The sequence below is a fragment of the Xenopus laevis genome, chromosome 8S (genome assembly GCF_017654675.1).
Source record: "Xenopus laevis strain J_2021 chromosome 8S, Xenopus_laevis_v10.1, whole genome shotgun sequence".
NCBI lineage: Eukaryota > Metazoa > Chordata > Amphibia > Anura > Pipidae > Xenopus > Xenopus laevis.
Genome location: NC_054386.1, coordinates 12,513,717 through 12,540,253, shown reverse-complemented (window position 1 = coordinate 12,540,253; position 26,537 = coordinate 12,513,717). Strand labels below are relative to the sequence as shown.

At 38.3% G+C, this 26,537-nt stretch overlaps 1 protein-coding gene across 6 annotated transcripts in view; it reads left to right on the top strand.

Annotated features, from left to right (window-relative positions):
• Positions 1-26,537, top strand: part of evl.S (Enah/Vasp-like S homeolog) — a 93,390-nt gene that overhangs the window by 40,997 nt on the left and 25,856 nt on the right. For all 6 annotated transcript variants that reach the window (XM_018232167.2, XM_041574351.1, XM_041574350.1 and 3 more), the window contains 2 exon segments: positions 1,931-2,108; positions 26,273-26,345. In XM_018232167.2, the coding sequence (XP_018087656.1) occupies positions 1,931-2,108; positions 26,273-26,345 (251 nt within the window).

Here is a 26,537-nt window from a genome sequence, read left to right as displayed (position 1 = left end):
GTATTATTAGCTCTTTGGGTGGCTCCCTAGTTAGGTCATTGGATCTGCTTCCAAAGAACAGACCATCAACAACCTGTTCTATGAATTATAGATCCATTCTAGCAGAGATTCATAAAATGTACTACCTAAATATCTAGGCTTACTCATTAAAATGTACAAGTATCTAAAAATGAAATCTGTCATGTATCCATGAACATATTTTACTTTGATATGAGCTCTATAAATATTCTTTTATTTGGCCAAAAAGTACTTGAATAAAAATGAGATGATCTTCAAAGACTCTCTCATTTATGCATGATAATAGAGTTGTCACAAGAAATAATCCTTGATGAAAGAACAGCAGATATGTCATATGCAAATCTTAATATAACTGAGAGTGTTAATATCAAACTATTCCCTGCTTTAAGTTTAAAGGGGAACTATTGTGAAAATGAAAATTTAATATAAGCTTCCTCAAACTGAAATAAGAAACTAAAAATCAATTAAATAAATTACAAATTCTGCATTGTTACTGAAATAATCAAGTTTATATTCACTATCCCTCTCTCAGCATCTGTTTCTCTTCATTCTCTCTTCTTGCAGCAGTTGGGTGTCAGATATTCATTGACAGTTAGATCCAATATATCTTATAGGGGGGGGGGCTTCCTTTCCTAGCGGATGAATTAGAGCTCATTCAAATAACTGATTTCAGTACAAACAAAATCTAACAAAATAACTGCTTTTTGCACAAATTCTGCATGTAGAGAGACATGATGTCTGGTGATTTTAATAGAGTGGGCTCTAATACATCTTCTAGGAAAAAGGAGCCCCCCTATAAGATATATTGGATCATTCATCTGACACCCAACTCCTGAATGAAGACAGAATGAGGTGAAACAGATGCTGAGAGAGGAATAGTGAAGATAAACTTGATTACTTTAGAAATGGTACAGAATTTTTAATTGATTATACGGTATTTAGAAAATTTCTTATTTCAGTATGCTGAAGCTTATATTAAATTTTCATTTTCGTGAAAGTTCCCCTTTAAAGAAACATAATATCACCTAAATTCATGTAACAGAAACAAAAATCGCCAGTAATGGTTATTATTTTGCTATAGCTCCATAGTGGCAATGAAGGATCAATATCAGATCAGTAATTTTTAAAAGCAAACCTGAATACAGAAGTAATTAAGTAGGCCATGGCACTTGCTTTTTCTTTCTATATTTTAATGATGAGTAGTAATGGTCGGACGAGGTGGATCCCAAAAGTTCTTCCTGCTTCCTCAGTCTTCTCACGGCTGCACATGTGCAATAGAGTGAAAAGCCGAACTTTAATGAAAAAGCCGATATTTCATTCTACTGCTCATGTGTCTGCCCCGGGAAATTTGAAAACCGAAGAAGATGGAAGAGAATCGTAACGTGGTGCTTGCTGGAATAACCCCGGCCCGGAGCAGTTTTCTACTGATTGGAGCACCGGCCTGGGGTGTCAGATCAATAAATATAATCACTTAGGGGTTCCTAACTTTTGGCACCCCAATGTAAATTGTCTTTCCTTTTCCTTTAAAAAACAAGTCTCTCTAAGGGTGGTGACACATGCTAAGATTCAGGGAGATTTAGTCGCCCAGAGACAAATCGCCTCTTCTTCTGGCGACTAATCATCCCGTAAAGCCTTCCGTCAGTCTAAATTGTAAATCGTCGGCGGGTTTCCTCGTTAGGCAACTTCGGACGACTTCGGAAAACAAAGCGCTCCGAGTGCCATCCCGCCGGCGATTTAGATTCTAGACGACAGAAAAGCTTTTCAGGGAGATTAGTCGCCCGAAGAAGAGGCGATTTGTCGCTGGGCGACTAAACCCCCCGAATCTTAGCGTGTACCACTGCCCTAAGCATTACTGCAAAACAACAGAAGCTGTACTTTAGTGTTAAGCACAAAATCCCTTTTCTCTTTGCAGGTAGTTATTAATTATTCTCTTGTGAAAGGTCTGAAATACAATCAGGCCACGCCAACCTTCCACCAATGGAGGGATGCCCGGCAGGTGTACGGTCTGAACTTTGCAAGCAAAGAAGAAGCCACTACCTTTTCCAACGCAATGCTGTTTGCTCTCAATATCATGAACTCACAAGATGGAGGTAAAGAAACATTGATAAGTAATAAGACTCAGGGGCAGATTTATCAAGGGTCGAATTTTTGAGTTTATGGGAGTTTCTAAAAACTCCCTTCAACTCCAATAAACAGGAAATTCGGGAAAAAAAATCTAATTTTTTATATTCGGGTGAATAGGATCTACCTGCAAACTCGAATCTAATTCGATCAAATTGGATTAAAAAAAAAATTGATTTTCAAAAGTCCACCAAATGCCTTTAAATTGGTTGTAGGAGGTTCCCCCATAGGCTAAGGTTTTAGATGGTGAATAGTCGAATTTCGAATTTTTTTTTAAACTCAAATCGAATTTGGACTATTCCCTAGTCAAATTATACTAAAGTAAACTCAAAATTCGAATTTAAATATTCAAATTATTAATTTGACCCTTGATAAATCTGCCGCTAAATGTTTAAATGAATACATACAGCGTATAAAATATAAGAGATAAAATAATCCATGATGCCCTGCTTATGTGATAAGGCAACAACACAGCAGTTTACTGGTTGTGAAAAACATAGAGCTGATCTACAGTAGCTGCTTATATTAGTATAAATTAAGGGGCATATTTTTACATTTATAGTGCAACCTTCACCTGCATAAATATTTAGACACACATTTGAATCTACCCACCATAGTTGATATGCAGAAACAAAGTCAATTAGACTGATACCTACAAATCCAATAGTGGATAAAAAAAATTTCAGCCAATGTCCTTGTATGTGCCTCTGTTGTGGGTTCAATAATATTATCCAAAGAAATAAGGTTTACAAGGAAGAGGCAATACTGCAGGATTAACTGCTCAACTTCAGTGTTTATTGCCACACAACATGTTTGGAGCCCTGTGAGGCTCTTTGTCAAGTGTGAAACAACTTAGTAACTGAAAAAGAGGTTGAAAAAGAGGAATGACATGGTAAAACCATGTAGAAGGCCAATTGGTTGGGTAGGAATGAAGGACCACTGAGGATTGGGTGTCAATGGGACATTTAATGGTGTTGCTGGGAAACTGAGCATAAGGTTATACACCTAGGGTTGGGTACTTTTAATTAGATTTAGTTATATAAATCCTTGATGGAACATTACCTAGCAATATACTCTTCAGGTCAGGAATCCAAATAAATGGACAGCAGTAAATATAGTGAGGTGCAATGTAACTATTAAGCAGTGTTCCCCAACCAGTAGCTCACAAGCAACATGTTGCTTTCTGACCCCTTGGATATTGTTCCCAATGCCCCCAAAGCAGGTGCTTCTTTTTGAATTCCAGGCAAGTTTTGGTTTTATAAAAAGCGTGTGTACTGCCAAACAGAGCCGCCTGTGGCCTGCCAGTCCACATAGGGGCTACCAAATAGCCAATCATATTATTTCATTGCCAGGCCTTTACTCCGCAAATTCACTGCAGATTTTACTGAACGACTATGAAGATTTTCATTCATCCAGGTCATGGTATATCTAGTATAGGTAAATCTAGATTTTAGATTTTTTTTTTTTTAGATTTTCCTATACTAGATATTTTACTGAACGTTACCTCTTTCACCAGACTTGACTTTGCCAGCTCAGACCAGGCAATGGAGTGCATAGAACTTCCTCAATCTTCAGTTACATCATATTCTGAGTGGGAAAAGCATCTGAGTTCAAAAAACGCTGGCCTCTTTTCCTTTTTTTTTCTGGGCGCAAAAGTCATAAAAAAATTTTTGGGTAACCGGTTTCCGGTTTTCCAATTTGCGCTCTGCAGAATTGAACACTAGCGCATCTTCTCTTTGATTTGCTCGCATTGCCGAAGTAACGCTAGCGAAAATTCTCCAGCGTCCGTCAGCCAGGACGAAACGACACATTTTATATAAGTTAACATTGTCCCAGTGAATTTCCGCCTGACCAAGTGTTGCAATGGGTGCAAAGCCATTGCTGGCAAATTTGTCAGTTTCAACTATTTTAAAGATTTTGTCTTGTAAATGTAATTGTTTTGATTCAGTATCAACAATACTGACTGATTCTGTTCCTTATAATCCCTCCACCCCTTGCTCTGACCCCATTGAAATATTATATTGGTAGTCAGCTGTCTTAAAAACCCCACAATGCCTTGCATGGTCTGTGAGAAAATAAGGCATTGTGGGAAATGGCTGCTTGGTTTGAAGACAGCTAACTACTACTACTACTGATTCCCATAGTCAGGGAAGTTGTGAAGGGAATAGGAAAACATAGACATATACTGCTTTTAATAGCCACTAACTAATACAGTTGAGATTATTTTAATTCAATAATACTTAATCATGTAATTAATTATTTTTCTTGTACATTCCAAATACCAGGAGCCCTTTATTATTTGGTTAAAGGGCAAGTTTGTTTTTTTTTTTTTTTTTAAAAAAAGTAAGTATTTTTTTTTAGTAAAGTTTCCCATCCATGCCACTGGTCACTAGAGTGCTGTTGTGATGTCTGGGCTTTGGGTTACTAATGGTAGCTATGAGATGAGTCCCATGTCAGTATTAGCTGCGTCTGGATTGTTACAATGACAAGCTGCATTTCTTTCTTTAGATGAGATTAAAATCTCATTTCACATATGTCCCTCTGCACATGGCCCTGAGTTTCACACGAGACCTCTGAACCCTACTCTATTTCACACTGACAAGTGACATGTGATGCTTCTTATAGGGAGGCAAGGTCTGATCTGGAAGACCCATCTCCAGTTTCAGTGTCCCCAGTGTGCTACAATCTAATACATATATGGTGCACTGGGGCTGCTGTTAGCTTTTCTTGTCACCACTCCTGTGATTGGAGGGCTTTCAGTCCAAAATATCCCAAGCAGTTTTGGGTTGGTGAAACTTGGCTTGATTTCAACTGAATTTATTTTCCCTTGCTGTGCTCAGTGGCATTTCCTCGTTTGTGCTAAACGCTAATTCGGACCCTGAGTGTCGGTATACTTTTTGCCTGATGTGTCATTTGGATACATTCTCCTTTCTGTCCTATGCGGGAAATAATCTGAAGGATTTGCTACTCTGCCCATTTTCATGGTGGAATCTGCCAGATAATCTGGTTTCTTTAAGATGCCAGTCCGTCGGCCTCGGCAAGGTCATCTTAAACGAGTCAGCTGGGCAACTATCGACCTGATGTGTAAGTAGGGCTTTTCATATAAGCCCCTTTTTTCAGTGAGGCCCCTTGTTAATAAATGATCATGTGTGTTATTGCAGGTATCTCTGTAACATAAATCTAAATCTCATAGTGCATAGTGATATAATGTTATTCTGCACTATTTTATGGGGGTTATTTATTTATTTATTTATTATATCAAGGTCTCAATTATATTTATTATATCAAGGTCCGAATATCCGAACCTCGAATAATTCGTAGTTTTCTGAGCAAAAAAAAAACTACGAATTTTTCGAGATTTATTAAAGTCTGATGGTCTCAAAACTCCTAAACCGAAACCCTGGCATCTAAATACTCTCGAGGTCCTGTATAAGTCAATGGGGAATGTCTCAGTGTCTGTGGTGATGTCCATACTGATATCCGATGATTTCAGGGTTTTGGCACAAAAAGTTTTTGCAGGCAAACTCCAAATAATTCGGAGATTTCGGGGAAAGCTCTGAAGTTTGCCCGACCTTATTTTCTTCATAAATAAGGTCCATTGGGGAATTCGGAGTTACTCAAAGTTTGATATTAGAAATACTGAGATAAATTCGGACCTTGATAAATAACCCCCTAAGTATCTCCCCAGCTGGGGAATCAGTGGGATCACCCAACAATTTCACCTAATGAAGGGAGGTTAGATTCCATCCTAAAATCACCTGCATCCTTTGCATTACTAACATGGTTTTTAGAGGGAGTAATATATTTTACTAACACTTGTGGTTCCTGCTAGTCCAGCACCGGCAAGTTAAACACATTCAGGATTGCCTTGGTATATACTGTATTTACTGTATTGTAATCCCCTTCATTCTCAATACAAATCGTTAAATTTGCACAATAGTCACGCTTTCATTGTTCCATCCATCACTGGTTTGTGATTAACAACTGACTTTTTTTTCTTACTATCATTTTTAGCAAAAAAAACAAGCAAAATGAATAAATCATTTTTTATCTATATATAAATGTATTACAAGTGAGAACCACAAAAAAACGAAAAAAAAAAAAAAAAGAATTCAGTGGGAGCTGTCCTTTGCAAATTTAAAATATATGGTAACTTTGAGGTTTTAGAATATTCAGAAGTTTTTTTTCTTGCTTGTAAATGCACAAAAATAAACAAGGATTTCAAGTTCAAGTTTCAAGTTCATATTCTTATTTGGGTTAGTCCTGCATTTTGTTTGTTCATGGTTTTTATATTTAGATCTTTTAATAAATAAGTAGACATTTGTGCTTTTTTTTAACATGAGTTTAGTTGTGGTTGAAAAAACCTCTAGAACTACACAAATTTGAATTTTGATAAATGGGCCTCCATGTTTTTTGATTATTTTGAGTTCGATTGATAAATACTCTTTTAAAAATCCTATAGAAATGAATGGAGAGTGGCGGAATTTCACTCTACTCTCTAACTTCACTCTTTGATAAATATGCCCCCTGGAGAGATGTTTTTCTCTATCAATTGCAGGTCTGTTTCGGGAGAGGATGGTGGTCACTCCTGCCTCAAGAGGTAGCATAACTCAGGGTTGGGTCGGCTTCTCTGGTTGTTTACAACCATTAACAAAAGGGATTCTGCTGCCAAAAGTAAACATTGTTTAGTTGCCGTTTTATTGCTCAATAATGCAGCATATACCATTAAAGTTGTAGAAGTTGGTTTAATATATTCGATTGCTTGTTTCTGATATTTTATGGCTAAAACAATGTGTTCTAATCTGAGAATAATTAATGAGAGCCATGCATACCCTGCAAAATGTATCCTTAGAAACACTGCACTGGTGATATCATCAGTTATAAACAATGCTAATTGAGATCACTTTTCATCCATGACCTGCATATTACAGGATAAGAGATAATATCCAGTACAGCGATAATTTACACCTTGGAGTTGTATGACCTGTAGGAAATCAATCAGCCTTTGGTAATGGAGCTTCTGGTGACTTCTAATGCCCTTATATATTACAAAAGGGGGCTACATTGTTCACTAGACAATACTATATAAACAGTGTCTTTACATTTCATTAGAACCTTTGCTGCATGTTCTGTGTATTGACAGCATCCAGATGTGACTATTATGTGATGGAAGTACTGCTAGCGGAAGGAGGGAGATTGCCCCTGTGGATACAGTAAAGTGAGACTTTTACTGCAGAACATTTGCAGTTCTTTTATGGTCACTACAAATACTGTAACAAGACCCCATTCATTTCTACTGATTTTTTGAAGTCTGTAAAATGTACTGCTCCATTAACGTGTGGAAGAACTGGTTCCATTCACTGTATCACTTAGAGCATGAGGAAAGGATCAGATGGTTTCGAGTGTCACATTTACAGAAACGTAATATTGGAAATTTAGTGGATTTTAACAAGCTGAGACTATGGGCTGAGCCCTATTTTTAACAAGCTATTTTATTAAAGGAATTGTTCAATGTAAAAATAAAAAGTGGGTAAATAGATAGGCTGTGCAAAATAAAACATGTTTCTAATATAGTTAGTTAGCCAAAAATGTAATGTGTAAAGGCTGGATTGACTGGATGTGTAACATAATAGCCAGAACACTACTTCCTGCTTTGCAGCTCTCTTGGTTTCCACTGATTGGTTACCAGGCAGTAACCAATCAGTGATTTGAGGAGGGGCCACATGGGTCATATCTGTTGCTTTTGAATCTGAGCTGAATGCTAAGGATTAATTGCAAACTCACTGAACAGTTATGTCCCATACAGGCCCCCTTATAGTCACTGACAAACTCAGAGTTAGAGATCTGCAAAGCAGGAAGTAGTGTTCTGTTCTGTTATGTTAGACATCCAGTCACTCCAGCTTTTGTACATTATATTTTTGGCTAACTAACTATATTAGAATTTTTTTTCTATTTTGCACAGCCTATTTATTTACCCAGTTTTTATGGGTTCCTTTAACAATCAATTTGGCAACTTCAATAAATTATACAGTACCTCCCAACATTTTAGAAATAAAAAGAGTAGCCACGCGGCGAAATGTTTTGGCTCACACCCATTTTGTGACCACACCCCCTAATTACCATGTTCAGTTTACAAAATTGAATTGGCAGGTTATGAAAGTTTTGAACACATTTCTGTGTTTTTTTTCCCAGTTATTGCAGTTTTGCTAATGAAGGTGAATTGCCCTTTAAGCTGTGCGTCTAACTTCTCCCAAGAGACATTTTTATCTTAATTGTTACAATTACTTATTTGCTTATCTCAAAATTGTTACAAAAGTATCTTTCTGCAACTGGTGGTGCGCTTTCAGGCACTTTGCCGATTTACTAACAGGCGCAGGCATAGGAGATAGACGCTAGCGCTCATTTGCACTCTATCGGCAGGTGAATCTTCGCTCTGGTGAATGTACATTACTCCGCAAATTCACTAAGATGCGGATTTTACTGAATGTTACCTCTTTCGCCAGACTTGCCTTCGCCAGCTCAGACCAGGAGAAGTGCACTGGAGTGCATAGAGCTTCCTCAATCTTCTGTTACTTACATCATATTTTTAGTGGAAAAAGTTTCTAAATCCCAAAAAACGCTGGCGTCTTTTCCTTTTTTCAGAGTGATAGCCTTCAAAAGTCCTTACATTTTTTTTAGGGTAACCAGCTTCCCCCATACATTTTCTAACATATGGAACATTAACTATACAGTGGGCTCATGTGTAGGGCATTATAACAACTCTATTTTCTTCCCTGGACTTGTGTAATGTAATGTATTTGCTGCAACATACACGTCCGTTCAACTTTATATTTTCCTGCCGTATGCAAATTAGCCTGAGCGAAGCCTGAACGAAGTTGCGCTAGGCATAATTGAACGCTAGTGCATCTTCGCTTTGATTGCCGAAGTAACGCTAGCAAAGATTCACCAGCGTTCCGCGCCCTGGACGCAACTTTGCGTTTTTGTAAATTAGCGTTGTCTGAGCGAATTTTCACCTGGCAAAGTGTTACGATGGCTGCAATGCCGTCTCTGGCGAATTTTCGCCGCTTAGTACATTTATCTATTTGTATCTTTTTCTGGCTGTTCAGTGCAGGAGATAAAAGAGAAAGTCGGGACATTTCAGTAACAAGCCGGGACTGCGGCTTGAGCTGTCAAAAGCGAGACTGTCCTGTGAAAAACGGGACAGTTGGGAGGTATGGTAAAGGAATATCTTGGCTGGCATTTCCCAGAGCAGCGATGCTTTCACTTGTGCAATAAATACCCCTACGGAGGGGAAATTATCTTTCACGGGGGATTGATCAATGAGCGACATTGTTATTATAGGATGAGATGGTTTGGTGTACTGCTTTAGAGGCTTACGTTCATAGCAACCAACACAAACCAGCTCAGAGAAGTTTTAATCTTATTTTTATTACACACCATGTCTAATCTGAGACTGACACCCTGGATGCTTCACAGTTTGCTCTAAATCTGGCAGGGCTAAAAGGGAAATCACAGACAGTGCTGTTTCCAATATTAGTCTGTTCACAGTTATTAGATGGCTCCAGTTATCCACCTGTAGTTGTGTCAGAATAAAGTCTCACTTGTTATTTGCCAGCTATGCACATGATATATGGGGGTGTGTGATGTCATGTATAACATTCAGCAGGGAGGGGACAGACAGATTGCGTTATGTCAGCATCTTCCCAATCACAAGTGATGAAAAGTCAGAGCAAATATTTCATACCTGGCAACCGTTATGTGCTATAGTGAATAGTGAAGTTCCGCCACTAGAGTGAAATTCCGCCACTCTCCATTCATTTCTATGGGATTTTTATAGGCGTATTTATCAAAGGGTGAACTTTCACTTCACCCATTGATAAATACGCCTTTCAAAATCCCATAGAAATGAATTGAGAGCTGCGGAATTTCACTCTAGTGGCGGAACTTCACTCTTTGATAAATTTACCCCCATATGTCAGGCTCTACACTCATATGCATTTGTGCTTTGTCTGTGCAACATGGTTAGATGTATCTAAACACATTTTCCAATTATTGGGGAACTATCGCGAAAATGAAAATGTAATACTTTCAACATACTGAAATAAGACATTTTCTAAATACAATCAATTAAAATTGCTATTCCTCTCTCAGCATCTGTTTCTCCTCATTCAGAAGTTGGGTGTCAGTTGAATGATCCAATATATCTTATAGGGGGGCTCCTTTTACCTAGAAGATGTATTAGATCTCACTCTATTAAACTCACCAGCCATCATGTCTCTCTACATGCAGGATTTGTGCAAAAGGCAATAGTTTTGTTGGAATTTGTTTGTACTGGAATCAGTTATTTGAGTGAGCTCTAATACAACTAAAGGAAAAAGAAGTCCCCCTATAAGATATATTGGATCATTCATCTGACACTGCTGCATGAAGACAGAATGAAGAGAGACAGATGCTGAGAGAGGAATAGTGAATATAAACTTGATTATTTCAGAAACAATGCAGAATATTTAATTGATTGTATTAAGAAAGTTTCTTACTTCAGTATGAGGAAGCTTATGTTAAATTTTCATTTTTGCGATAGTTCCCCTATGAATGTACTTTTGGTATGATGTAGACAGTGATATTCTAAAATAATAAGCAATTGGTCTTCATTCTTTATTTTTTCTGCTTTCTTTAGTTGTTTATCTTTCTGTTCAGCAGCTTTCCAGATGAGTATTTCAGCAGCTGTCTGGTTGGCAATGTCGCCAAATGAGCGGATCTCTCCCCAATTTGCCCGCATTGAGGCGGGCAATATTGGGCTGATCCAATCATGGGCCCTAGGTAGGCCCGGACTGGCAATCTGTGGGTTCTGGCAAATGCCAGAGGGGCTGCTGTAAAATGCCAATGCTGTAAAGTGACTATTAAGTGGGCTGGTGGGGGTTGTTTGGGCCTCTGTGTACTAGGAATGGCAGGGCCTATTTTGAATCCCAGTCCAGTCCCCAGTGATCGGGGAAGCCCGTCGGAGGGCCACACACATGGGCCGATAAACTGCTTTTTGTGTTTTAAAAAGTTTTATTGGGTTTTACAAAAGCAAGCAAGATATAACATTGGTCCATTGAAGGACTATAACACAATCTTATACAGCTTAGGGAGTTAGGTGTCCTAGAAGAATTTGATGATGGAGAATACACCTAAGCTGATATTAGAGCTAAGTAAAAAAAAAAAAAAAAAAAGAAAAAAAAAACCAACAAAAGTAAAACAAAACATATTAACGTAATAATGCTCAGCTAATTTTGAAAGTAGAATAAGAAAGATATTAAGGAAATGCCGGAACATGTAAGTGACTACAAACACATCACAAATGAAAATAAATATTTTGAAATGAGATACAAACTACAATTATAAATGCAGCAGTCCAAGTGAACGGAGTTTGATTGAAGAGTCAAAAAAGTCCCAATATAATGACCAATTGTTAATAAAATTCTGCTTAAGGTGAGGATCAGCCGTCTTAATCCTTATTGCTTCTTGCCAGCATAAGTGATTTAAGAGGGACAAGATATCCTTTATTGAAGGTGTAGATACAGACAACCAATTTAAGAATAACAATTTCTTTGTAGCTGCTGTCAACAATGTAATAACGTTATTAAGATTATTGAATAAAGATTTTGGGTGTGGCTTCAAAGAGGAAACAGGGTAATTCAGGTGTAGTAATGCCCCGATAAACTGCTAACTCAGTCTATGTATGGCCAGCTTAAGAGGGGCTGACTAGAAAGATAAGTAACAAAAAGTAGCAATAACAAGACTGCAGCTTCAGAGAGCAGTAGATATTTGGCTGTTGTGGTCAGTGACCCCGTTTGAACGCTAAAAAAACCCCCAGAATTTAAAAAGTACTGTATAAGAAATACATAATGAAGACCATTGCAAAGATGTAACAATAGGATAACATACAAAAAATTTACTTTACGTCGATCCTCCTTAAAGCTACGTGAATCATTGCCAACACAAGTGCCACTACATCATACAGTGATAATTCTTGAATTCTGTGCTTCCTACTTAGGGCAAACAGTTGGAGGAGACCCTTTCCATTTGGAGGACAATAATTCCCTCCCCCCCCTTGTGTAAAAAATGAGGTCTATACAGAATGGGTTTGTCGCCCGAATACAAGTGCTAATTAAGACATGGAAGCCAAGTCTTATCAATCATGTAGTAGATATTGCTATTAATATCTTCTCAAGGAATGAAGGGAAAGAGTTTTCATCTATCTAATGAGCCTTTTCATAAAGAAAATACTGAAGGCAGAAGTGAGATTGGGCTGACACTTAAGCTGGCCATAGATGCAAAAATCTGATTGTACGAATCGAGGATTCGTACGATTTTCGGCCCGTGTGTGGAGAGTCCCAACGTTTTCCGTCCGGTGGCTGCCGATAATATCTCTGCGTGTATCGCTGATCATACGAATTTCAGTGGGAGACTGTCACTATCTTTGTCAGACATAACTATCGTACGATTGCTGTCAGGGGCAGAACATCGGCTGATCTGTTCTTTTACTACTTTATTTGATCTGAATGGTAAAACTTGATCTGAATGGTTAGTGGCAGGTTGGGAGATGGGGAAGTTCGATCGTTCGATGATTCGTACGATCGGATCTTTGCGTCTATGGCCAGCTTAACCAGCAATAGCAGCAGTGCTTTCAGTATAAATACAAATAATTGTAACAATAATTATATACTATCTGACTACTTCAGATAGTATTTTTGTCTCAATGTCGTATGTGAATGTCCCCATTCACTTCATGATGCTGTGCAACTTTCCAACTCTGGAGTGTATATATCAAAGAGTGAAGTTATACATCACCACAGTGAGTGAAATTCTGCCTGTGAAATTCTATGGGATTTTGAAAGGCGTTTTTATCAAATGATGAACTTTCACTTTGACTTTCACCCATCGATACTCTTAAAAATCCCATAGAAATGACAGTAGAGTGGGGGTATTTCACTTTAGCAGACTGTGGCGATCTATAACTTCACGCTTTGATAAATATACCTCTATGTGCATAAATGGAAAGCGGTGGTTTAATGTAAAAGAAATAAGATCTTCCAATTGACAGCACTCCGTTGTTCCATAAAATTGCAATGTTTCGAGCGGCACCCCACTCTTTGTCAAGCATGAATTGTTCGATTCGAAGGATTTTAATCCATCGATCGAACGATTTTTGTTCGACCAAAAAATGCTTAGGAAGCCTATGGGGACCTTCCCCATAGGCTTACATTGACCTCGGTAGCTTTTTTGCGGCAAACTAGGTGGTCGAAGTTTTTTCTTAAAGAGACAGTACTTCGACTATCGAATGGTCGAATAGTCGAACAATTTTTAGTTCGAATCATTCGATTCGAAGTCGTAGTCGAAGGTCGAAGTAGCCCATTCGATGGTCAAAGTAGCCAAAATTTTTTTTCGAAATTCAAAGTTTTTTTCCTCTATTCCTTCACTCAAGCTAAGTAAATGGACCCCTAGGACATTTGCCTAAATCACTTCTGGTGCCATGTCTTTATAATACACAAAAGCCATGAATATCTTGTAAATGATATCCTTATAAATGGTGACTAGTGATGTTGTCAGTTATAAACAGTGAGTTACTTGTGTATTATAATAAATAAAGTACCGCTTGTTGGAAAATATGAGGATATTAGAAGTAACCTCAGCGTTCCATGACCTGTATAAAAGCACTCGGCCTTCGGCCTTGTGCTTTTATATAGGGGGTACTTTATTCACGATATACACTCCTGACTGGCAGCAGAGGAGCATAGTCATTTCTCTCTACCGGGACTTGTATTGCAAGTTGGCAAGGGATACGTTTTACAGATGACCTGTCCGGTCTAAAAAAATGCTACTAATGCACCATGAGGGTGAGTGAATAAGATCCTTCTTTATTCCCTGGAGTTCAGATAATTTAGTTGCTTAAATGAACATCCATTCATGTGTGCGGCCAGTCACACTGAACATCTATTTGACTTGTGGGCCATATATGTAGCTTAATTGTTCCTTAATCAAACTGAAGTGCACAAATGATGTATAATCTATGTAAAGCACTGCAGAGTAGGCCTGTGCTATATAATGAATAATACCTTGTTGCTATGGCTTAATTTTCATAGCACCTGGAAAGATAAATAGTAGAAGAACTAAAAAGAAATATAAGCAATAAAAGAGTAATAAGTACCTGCAGATGCAATAACTGCTTAGATGGCTCGTAAGGAGGTCACAAAAGGTAAATCGGGATCTACCAATAGACCTTCAGCTGGAGATCAATAGAACTCAAGACACTGTCAACAGTTTGTCTAAATTTCTCCCATTTCATTCCTTTCATTCATATTTTTATTATGCTAAAGTTACATAGTAAATAGTTGTTTGTTAAATATAACATTATACCTTTTCTCATAAATCAATATTTAAGTAATATTTTCCATGGAACAGAATGCTAACAAGATGTTATGGCTGTAGATCATAATGAGACAACATCACTAAAAGTAGACCTCGCATTAGTAAAGTATGGGCACTCCTGGCTATAGATGAACTTGAATGAGGGTCTCCAAATAGAAAGACTGTTACTCACCACATTAGGGAAGAGGCCCAGGTGCACCGCCGTGAGCCCTCAGCACAGGGAGCGGATAAACCGAATATACTGAAAAGTAGGCACTCAAATAAAGGCAATCGTCCACCAGGTAGTTAAAGCAAAGTGAAGAAATTTATTGTGTCCACAGACTTACGCGTTTTGTGTATCAAACACTTAGGGGCAGATTTATCAAAGGTCGAGGTGAATTTTCACATGAAAAAAAATTCAATTTTAAGCTATCTTTTGTGTACTTTGACTGGGGAATAGTCCAAATTAGATTCAAATTTGAAAAAAATTAGAAAATTTGGATATCGAAATTTATTATGTACTGTTTAAAAATTCGACTTCGACCATTCGCCATCTAAAACCTGCCGATTGCTGTTTTAGCCTATGGGGGATCTCCTAGAACCCATTTGGAATCAATTGGTGGACTTTGAAAAATCAAAGTGTTTTTTAGGAAAAACTTTGAATCAAATTCGCTATACCTTTGATTCATACAATTCAAATTTGGCCGAATGCGGACCTATTCAATTGGAAACTGACCTATTCGACCAAAAAAAACTGACTTAATTTCGGTCTTTTAAAATTCAAATTCCGAAAATCCCCTTAGGGGCAGATTTATCAAGGTTTAAAGTGAAAATTCTTATTTTAGGGGTTTTTTTATGGCCAAAACAGTTAAATTCGACTAGGGAATTATTAAAATTCGAGTCGAGTTTTTTTTAAAAATTAGATTTTTGAAATTTATCATACACTGGCCCTTTAAGAACTCAAATTCGACTACTCCCCACCTTAAACCTGCGGAATTGCTGTTTTAGCCTATGGAAGACGTCCTGGGATCAATTTGGAGTTGTTTGCAGCCTTCCTGACATTCGAGTTTTTCTCGGATTCAAAATAGATTTGAGTTTGCGGGTCGATCCTATTCACCCAACTCTAAAAAAAATTCAATTTTTTTAATAAATTTCAATTGGTCGTATTTCGAGTTCATGGGAATTTATGGGAGTTTTAAATAACTCGTTCAGGCTCAAGCAGAATACAACACTCACTGTTATAGCATGACCGTTTATATAAACAGCGATCCCTCGCAGACGCCAGCAGCAGCTGGTACTCACTATAAATACTATGGCACAGACGTTAGAGCTGTGAGACACAGACATAACATAAGGCAAAGTATAGAGAAAGGAAAAACCTAGACCCTTAATCAAGGAAGATGCACTGTCACAATGATTTATTGCCTGACTATGTATCTAGTCAAACAGGTTACATAAAGAATCAGCAGATGGTGAAGTTGAGTAATTATTATTTAATTTTCCAAAACTTGGTACCTTAACGGTTATATTGTAAGAACCTACCGTGGGCAGCGGTGTCCACGCCGAGTCCTTGGCGTGGACGCCCGCTGCGCCACTCCTGTCCTCTCCTTGCCCGCGCCGTTGTGAGCTTCCTAGGGCGTGCGCGAATTTGCACACGTTTTGGGCGCGATTTGGGACCCTATTTAAGGCCCATTCAGATCTGTAGCCAGTGCCCGTTATAGGATCATATCCTGAGGTTTCCTGAGCCTTGTGCTACCTGTTTCTGTATTACTATCCTGATTGTTCTTTCCGTGTTTGACCCAGCCTGTTCCTGACTATTCTGACCTCTGTATCCTGATTCTGCCTGTTTATTGACTACCGATCCTGCCTGATCCTGTTTGCCTGATTTCCCTGTTTTGACCCTTTGCCTGCCTAACGACAACTCCTTCTGCCTGATCCAGTCTGTCTGATTACCTGGTTTTGACCCCTTGCCTGCCTGACGATTCTTTATCTGCCTGTCCTGATCTGGTCTGTCCTGTTTCCGTTTCTACCAGACGCCTTGTTCCTTGACCTTCTGCCCAAAGACACTTGCTATCCGGTCATGCCCCTTTGCCAGCCAGAACATCTCGCCTTGCACCCCTCGTTAAGTCCAGGTGGCACCCAAGTAAGCTGAGGGCTCCTCCCGAAGCCCAACGGTGGTCACACTACTGGTGAAGCAGAGCCGAGACCAGGGTGCTTGGCACTTGTTCTGGTATTGGGTGCCGGCTGTGACATATATATTCCCATAATGATCCCCGATAACTGCTGTATTCTATAGACTGATCATGGTGGTTGTACTGGACTTGACACTGAGATTAAAGGGGTTGTTCACCTTCCAAACACTTTTTTCAGATTGTTCCCCAAAAATAACGACTTTTTTCAATTACTTTCCATAATTTATTTTTTAACTAAGTTTAACGTTGAATGTTCGTGTCTCTGGTGTTTGAGTCTGGCAGCTCAGTAATTCAGGTGTAGACTATATAGTGTTACAAGTTTGCAACATTTAGGGGGTTATTTATCAAAGTCCGATTGTATGTCAACATTTCCAGCCACAAACTCTGATCTAATCCGCACGAGTTTTTTTCGGTGTATTTATTATTCGATTTTCCCGAAAATTTGCTATGTAGGAAAAAATCAGAATTTCACAATTCTTTTTCCCGTATGCTTTTTTCCCGAAAACTCAGAAATCTTCGGGGTATTGCACGAAACCCAGCGCACAACAAAAAATCATTAGAACTTCTCCCATTGACTTATATGCAACCTTGACAGGTCTGAGATGCCGGATTTTCAGATTCAGACTTTTTCCATCCTCAGGGTATAATAAATACTGAAAAATATGGGGTTTTTTTCACTAAAAATTCTGATTTTATACCAAAAAAAACCCACAATTTTTTTGGGGTTTTTTGCATTCGGAGTTTAGAAAATAGCCCCCTCAAAGTAAATTTAAAGAGGAACTATTGCAAAAATGAACATTTTATGATTTTATGATTCTGACTTTTCCATCCTCAGGGTATAATAAATCCCAAAAAATTCATGTTTTTTTTCCACTAAAAATTCAGATTTTATACTAAAAAAACAACAAATTTTAGCGTTTTTTTGGCATTTGGAGTTTAGTAAATAATCCCCTTAAAGTGGACCTGTCACCCAGACACAAAAATCTGTATAATAAAAGTCCTTTTCAAATTAAACATGAAATCCAATTTCTATTTTTTATTAAAGCATTCATAGCTGTTGTAAGCCCATTTAAAAATTTCAGCTGTCAATCAAATATTGTCTGTCCCTCCTCTATACCCTGGGCATAGAGGCGGGGCAGACAATTACTTTCACTTTCCATTCAGCACTTCCTAGATATAACTGCTCTCCACACATTCCCCCGTTCTCTTTATCATTTTATTGTGTAGCCAAGGCATGGGGATAGACATTGGGTCCCCCATGTTGGTGCACAAACAAGATTCTGAGATGATGCAAGGCTTTCCTTAATAACAGTGTCCACAAAATGGCTCCTGCCTGCTTGTTATAATTATGAATTCCCAGACTGAAGGGAACAAGATTCAGCTGTTTTATATAGTGTAATTAAAGTTCATTTTGCTTGACTAATGTGATGAAATAGAATTTTAAATATTTTTTTTGGGTGACGGGTCCCCTTTAAAGTACATTTAAAGAAGAACTATCGCAAGAATTATTTTATATAGCATTTGGACTAAATAACCCCCTTAGTTGATAAATTTCTCAGCAGCATCTCTGGAGTATCAGCAACAATTGTATCAATTCTAACAGCTGCCTGTAATGAAACCCAGAGATTCTGCTCAGCAGGGACAAAGATAAGAAATGTATCAACTAAATGTATCCATTTAGAAAGTTTACCCCCCTCCTCTCCCAGAGCTGCTTTGGAAAATTACACTTTACGCTTCAATATTAGAAAAACATAGAAAATAGAAAGTCATTGGAAAAAGTAGTTATTTCTGATGATCTATCTGACAACAACTAGTTATTTGTAGGTGAACAACCCCTTTAAACAAATGACTGTATCTATAAAATGATGGTCATTATCGGGGTTATTTATCAACGTCCGAATTTATCTCAATATTTTCTGCTACAAACTCCGATCAAATCCGCTCGGGTTTTTTTACACTTATTTATTATTAAATTTTCCCGAAAATTTGCTTTGCGGTAAAAAAAATCAGATTTTCGCGATTTTTTCATCCGATTTTCACGAATTTCACTATTTTTTAAAAATTTTCACCCGAAAACTTTGGAGTATTGCACAAAACCCAGCGCACATCAAAAAACAATTGGGACTTTTCCCATTGACTTATATGCAACCTCAACAGGTCTGAGATGCCGGATTTTCAGATTCAAACTTTTCCACTCTCAGGGTGTAATAAATTCCTAAATATTTGTGATTTTTAAAAAGTCTGATTTTATATAAAACAAAATCACGAATTTTTTGGAGTTCATTCGGAGTTTAGTAAACAACTCCCTTAGAGCGCCAGCTCTAAGGGAGTTTAGTAAACAACCCCAGCGTCCTGGGGTTGGCAAACTGACTACAATGAAATATTTATAGGGAGGTGGAGGAGTTAGGGATTGATTACACTTTGTGTAACCTGGTGCCCTGTAGGAGGGCAGGTAAGGGCTGGGAATGAATATTCTGAATATTGAGAGTTGCTCAGAGGAATTATACTATGTTATACTATGATGGATGACGGCTTTCCAATATATATTGCTTAACCATTCGTCTGTCAGAGAGCAAGGTTGCTCTTTCCTGCCACATTTCTTGCTTATCATGCCTGTTGCTTGCAAGCTGGACGGTATGCATTTTATTTACATTTTATGCACTGGGGGAGATAATGAAAGAAAATAAATAGCATTACTAACCAACTGTATGGTAAGTTAAATACCACATTGCAAACGATTACATAGGGTTTTAGGCTAAACAATACTTAATAAGAAATTGCAGTATAGACTTAGCCTGTAGACTTTATCTGTACATCTCATTATAAACTCTATACTGTGGACTGTTACCTCTACAATATAATTAATATATGCTTTCAAGCAAGAGCAAGTCGTATTTTTAATAAGAGCAAACAGGCCACAGTGTGTGTCACTTGCACAGATGAAATTGGCTTTTAGCTTATTGTGTATATGAACAATGTGCCTGAATTTCGGCAGTAAATCGGCAGTGTAATTAATTACAGTACGGACTTCGATTCTAACAAAGCCAGCTATGTCTCTGATATCTGTGAGAATGCAAAGTTGGGGACAGCTACTCAGAGAATCCCAGCACTTCTTCTCACTCTGCATAATGGGGCAAATTCACTAAGATTCGTAGTTGCGCCAGCGTCCGCTTCGCGGCACTTCGCCAGGCGTATTTTCGCCAGCGCTACGCAAATTCACTAAAATCCGAAAGTTGCGCTATGGGGAAGCGTAAGGTTGTGAAGTTGCGCTAGCGTTAATTCGCCAAGCAAAGCGAAGTTACGCTAGCGAAGATTAATTTGAAAAAATTGAAGTTACAATGGAGGAATATGTAGCATCACTACACGAGCCTGGGAAACCTTTAAAACAGCAAATAAAATGTTTATTTTGCCCTACACATGTGCCCACTGTATAGTTAAGGTGCCATGAGTTAGGAAATGTAGGGGGGAAGGAGGGGAGCCCCAAAAAAAATTTCGATCTTTTTCAGCCTATCACCCATAAAAAAAGAAAAAAACCCCAGTGTTTTTTGGGACTTAGAAAATTTTTTAACTTTTTTTGAAGCAATCCCTATCTACTTTGCCTGGTCTGAGGTGGCCAAGGAAGTCTGGCGTAAATGGTAGCGTTCAGTAAAATGCGTGAGTCGGTGAATTTGCGTAGTTACGTCCGTTGCGCAAATTCGCCAGGCGTAAGGGTGCGAAGTAACGCTAGCGAATTTACGCCAGTGTCCGCTAGTGAATCGGCGAATTAACGAAAATGCGCTACGCTAGCGAATTAACGCTAGCATTAGGCGATTCGTCCTTTAGTGAATGTGTCCATTGAGGGCTGTATAGACAAAATAGATTTTGGTCACTCTTAAAAATGATTTGTAATGATTTTCCAGTTCATTGTATTTCAAAGATATATATGTTTATGTGTGTGTGACTCTATGTTTATTGATAGTAGTGATGGGCGCATCTCTCCCGTTTCGCTTCGCCGAAAAAGTCACGAATTTCCTGCAAAATTCACAAAACGGCGTAAAATTCGCGAAACCCGAAAGTTCACCAAAAAATGGTGAAATTCTACAGTGTCCCCGAAAAAAAACTTGAAATTCGAACGTTTTTACGAAAAAATAGAGGAATTAGAAAGTTTTCACAAAAAAAATCGAGCAATTCGAACATTTTCACTAAAAATCAAGCAATCTAACCTTTTCACTAAAAAATCAAGCAATTCGAACCTTTTCATGAAAAAATCCTGAAAATCGGAAATTGACGCCGGGAAATTTTCACCGGCGAATTTTCGTGGGAGATTCACAAATTTATTCGCCCATCACTAGTTGATAGACGCGGTCAGCACTATAAAGGGAGCACATTTCCACTATAATGGCAGTAGGTCAGTGCTCTGACAAGTTCAGCTCTGACTGCTTCCTATTCCATATATACAGCAGGTTTATATATATTGTCTGAATTGTGGGAAATATTCTACAGTAAGATTGTGGGTTTAATGATAAATGTGTTTAGTTCATTTTCTATATGCATAAAAGTGATGGTTCCTATGCCAGCAGTTAAAGGGTGTTCCACCTTTCTTTTAATATTTTAAAGGGGAACTATCGTGAAAATGAAAATGTAATATGAGCTTCATCATACTGAAATAAGATACTTTCTAAATACAATCAATTAAAAATTCTGAATTGTTTCTGATAATAATCAAGTTTATCTTCGCTATTCCTCTCTCAGCATCTGTTTCTCGTCATTCTCTCTTCTGGCAGAAGTTGGATGTCAGATATTCATTGACTTAGATCCAATATACTGTATCTTATCTCTTTCTAGATTTCAATTGGGGGGTCACTGATCCCAGCTAAAAAAAAAAATGCTCTGTATGGGCTCTTACTGACGAGCGGTTGAAGCTGCGCTCCCCTGCGTTCCGTTTTTCTGCGTTCAGCCGCAGGGGAGCACAGGAATAGACGCATTTAGCTCTTTTTCAATGGGGCTGTACTCAAACAGGCGCGTGTAGGCACCAAACGCAGGAAAAATGCAGCATGTTGCGTCTCAACCTGCGTTCGGCACCTACACGCGCCTGTGTGAATACAGCCCCATTGAAAAAGAGCTAAATGCGTCTATTCCTGTGCTCCCCTGCGACTGAACGCAGAAAAACAGAACGCAGGGGAGCGCAGCTTCAACCGCTCATCAGTAAGAGCCCTTAGGCTACAAATGTATTGTTATTGTTACTTTTTATTACTCATCTTTCTATTCGGACCCTCCCCTGTTCATATTTCAGTCTCTTATTCAAATCAATCCATGGTTGCTAGAGGAATTTGGACTCTAGCAACCGGACAGCTAAAATTGCAAACTGGAGAGTTTCTGAATAACTCAAAAACCAAACATCATAATAAATGAAAACCAATTGCAAATTGTCTTAGAATATCATTCTCTACATAATACTAGACTCCATTTTATCCAAATAATCCAATTTTTTAAAAATGATTTCCTTTTTCTCTGTAATAATAAAACAGTAGCTTGTACTTGATCCCAACTAAGATATAATTAATCCTTATTGGAAGCAAAACCAGCCTATTGGCTTTATTTAATGTTTAAATTAATTTCTAGTAGATTTAAGGCATGAAGACCCAAATTACGGATTATTCTGAAAACCCCAGGTCCCGAGCATTCTGGATAACAGGTCCCATACCTGTATTGCTTTCTAGGAACTAGTAGACAGGTAGGCAGCCACACTATAAACTCATTATAATACTGTAGTATATACAGTATATAATTGATATCTATCCTGTTACTTTCCAGACAGTGTCGGACTGGCCCACCGGGATACAAGGAAAACTCCCGGTGGGCCCTCCTGCTTCTAAACATTTGTCTTATTTCATGGTCATTGCCTATTTCTATGAGAATAAAGAGGCTAAATAGATGGACTAATAGGTTATATTATGTAAAGAAAAGAGACTAGGAGAATATAGGTTGAGTCAGGAGAGGAAGAAAATAATACTTGAGTGGACCCCTGGTCTAAAGGTTTTTGGGTGGGCCCCTCGTCTAAGAGTTTTGGGTGGGCCCCTGGTATCCCAGTCCGACACTGTTGCCAGACATTAGTAAACTACAACTCCCAGAATCCCACCTAGAGCCAAAGGATGTCATTAGGCATTGAGAACAATAATGTTACATTTGTAGAGCTACTGGTTTCCATCCCTGCTGAATGTGTTACTGCTTTATAGACAATAATGGCATTTATTGTGATCTGATAATTGCCTTTTATTCAATTATTTACTGTCTTGTATTTTATATAAAGCATCTTTCAGTTTCTAAATATTAGCTACAATGCTAACAATATTCTATGCATCAGTGGAATACCAGTGAAACATTAGCTCTGTGCCAGTCTTCACTTGGAAAGTGCGTCTGCGTTACACAAATACCATTATTCCCCTTAGGCTTCTTCCCCCAGTGCAACATTATGAATACAGTTTGCACAAGAAAAGCCTCAAGCAGATGGAGAATATCTCCTGTTCCATTGAGATACAGACCTTCTGTATTTTTCTACCAGCTGGTGTATGTGTGTCATTAACTGTGTTGTTGTTCTTCCCAGTTCTCTAACTCTACTGAATTATATATCGGTAGCCTTACCATCCAAATGTGAAAAAGTCAACTTCTTGTAGGGCAATGAGTTTCCCAAAGGGAAAGCTGAGCTGCCTATAACTGTGTCTGGCAACATTTGATGTAGCTCAGTAAATGTCATACTTTATAAAGTGTTGCTATGTGGGATATGGATGTCTTTATTAGAGAGGAAATATAGTTAGTGTTAATCTTCTTTTAAAGCTCCTTTACATCTGATTTACTGCAGTAGGTGGAATTACCGACAGCATCAGAAATTTTGTAACCCATCACAGAGATTAAATTGCATTCCTCAGTGGAGCTTATAATATAAGGTTCCTTATATCAATTAATTACTGGTTGTCATGTGCACCTGCACGTGTGCTATTTAACACCTACCGTATATACTCGAGTATAAGCCGACCCGAGTATAAGCCGAGGTACCTAATTTTACCTACGAAAACTGGGAAAACTTATTGACTCGAGTATAAGCTTAGACACAACTACAGCCCTGTCTCCCAGCAGCGCACATTCTGCCAAAGCGACCCCCCCAGCGATCAACCGGACTTCTTTGCAAAGTTGATGGTGACAGAGAATTGCCAAACGGATTACTGTTTGCATTGTCCCACTGTCCCACTACCATGTGCAGAGGGTGCTGTGTGATATTGCCATCACTGTTAATCTTTCGTATAACCAACAGAGGGTGCTGTGTGATATTGCAGTCACAGTTAATCCTTCATATAACCAACAGAGGGCGCTGTGTGATATTGCAGTCACTGTTATTCTTTCATATAACCAACAGAGGGCGCTGTGTGATATTGCAGTCACTGTTATTATTTCATATAACCAACAGAGGGCACTGTGTGATATTGCAGTCACTGTTATTCTTTCATATAACCAACAGATGGCGCTGTGTGATATTGCAGTCACTGTTATTCTTTCATATAACCAACAGAGGGCGCACTGTTATTCTTTCATATAACCAACAGAGGGCATTGTGGGATATTGCAGTCTCTCCCCAAGTGAACTGTTGGTATAGGAATGATTAAAAGTGACTGCAATCTCAGCTACTGCCCGCTGTATAAGACGAGGTAGACTTTTTTTTCAGCACATTTTGGATGCTGAAAAACTCGGCTTATACTCGAGTATATACAGTATGTAATTAAATGAGCCCTAGGGGTAGATTTACTAAAGAGCAAAGTGGCTAACGCTAGCGACTTTTCGCCAGCGTTGCCACCCGCAGGGACATCACCAAACAGGTGCAGGCGCTAATTCTTTAGCGAAACAGACCATCGCTAACGGTCATTCGCATTCTATCACCAGGCAACTTTTCGGATGTTACTCTGCAAATTCACTAAAATGCGGATTTTACTGAACGTTATCTCTTTCCACAGAGTTCCTTAGCCACCTCAGACCAGGCGAAGTGCATTAAAGCAATTAGATATTCCTCAATCTTCTATCACCTACATTATATTCTGTGACCCGAAAATGCATCAAAGTTCAAAAAACGCTGGCGACTTTTCTTTTTTTCAGAGTGATAGGCTGCAAAAGTCCTTTTTTTTTTTTGTAACTGGGTTCCCCCATACATTTTCTAACATATGGAACATTAACTATACAGTGGGCTCATGTGTAGGGCATTATCACAACTCTATTGTCGTTATTAGATTCCCTGGACTTGTGTAATAAACTGTGTAATGTAAAGTATTTGCTGCAACATATAACATAAAGAAGTCAATAGAACTTTAAATTTCTCTTCATAAGCAAATTAACCTGAGCGCAAGATCTCTAGCGAATTTTCACTAGGCAGAAATGAATGATAGCATATATTCGCTTTAAAAAACTTGCATTAGCGAAGTACCGCTAGGGAAAAGTCGCCAGCATTCGGCGCCCAGTATGAAATGCTCAGATTTTCACGATTTTTTTCGTGAATTTTCCCCGAAAACTCAGAATTTTTCCGAGTTTTCACCCGAAAAGCTCCGAAAACATAGTGAAATTGACTGAAACCCCCGACACAACCAAAAATCAATGGGACTGTTCCCATTGAGTTTTATGCAACCTCGACAGGTTTGAGATGCCGTGTTTTTATATTCTGGCTTTTTAGCCACCCTGGGTTTAATAAATTCCGGAAAAAAAAATTTAAAAGCCTATTATAACAAAAAAAATCTTTGGATTTCGGGTATTTTTGGGTATTCGGAGTTTAGTAAATAACCCCCTTAGTTTTTATGTAATTAAAACTTGCCTCCAAGCCTGGAATTAAAGAATAAGCACCTGCTTTGAGGCCACTGAGAGCAACATCCAAAGGGTTGGGGAGTAACATGTTACTGACGAGCTACTGGTTGGGGATCACTGCTCTAGATGATCCAGTGGGAGGTGTTAAGTTGTCTATAGAGAATAAATCATACAACATCCATTAGTCCTGTATAAACCCAAATATGCAGGTAATATAATATGCTCACATACAAAAGAACTAGATAAGATAAAGTATAATGTTTCCATATTAATGGTATTATACCATAGACAGGAATTTATTTAAAAAAAATGAAAACTTGAATTTGAGTTATTTCTCTGAAAAAAACTTGAATGTCAGGAAGGCTGCAAACAACTCAAAACTGATCCCAGGACGTCTCCCATGACTAAAACTGCAATTCTGTAGGTTTTTAGTGGTAAATAGTTGAATTTGAGTTCTTAAAGGGCTAGTGTATGATAAATCTCGAATTCCAAATTCAAATTCTAAAAAAAACAATGCATTAGAACAATTCCCTAGTCGAATTTGACAGTTTTGGCCATAAGAAAACTCGAAAATTCAATTCGACCCTTGATAAATCTGCCTCTACATCTAAGTTCTCCTATTAAATCGCAACACTAAACAATCTTTTGTGTTATATTTTGAGATTCATGTTTCTTAAAACAAAGCTGTTTCCTCCACTGTGTACTGTTCTTCATGAATCTCCATCTCCCTCCAGGTCCTGCTGCCCAGCGCCAAGCTCAGAATATACAGAATGGACCCTCCTCAGATGACATGGAAATACAGAGAAGGTAAGATTTATTTATATATGTTGGTTTTTTTTTCAGTAGTCTCTGCCATTCTCAATCAAATAGCGGTTTGTATATTGCACTAGCTGGAAAGCCCCTGGTGTAGTTGGTGGAGGCAATTATTGTGCTGGAGTACAATGTGTATACAAAACCTTTGTGGCAATGTTCTGTAATATGCACAAAGCAGGGTCCAGT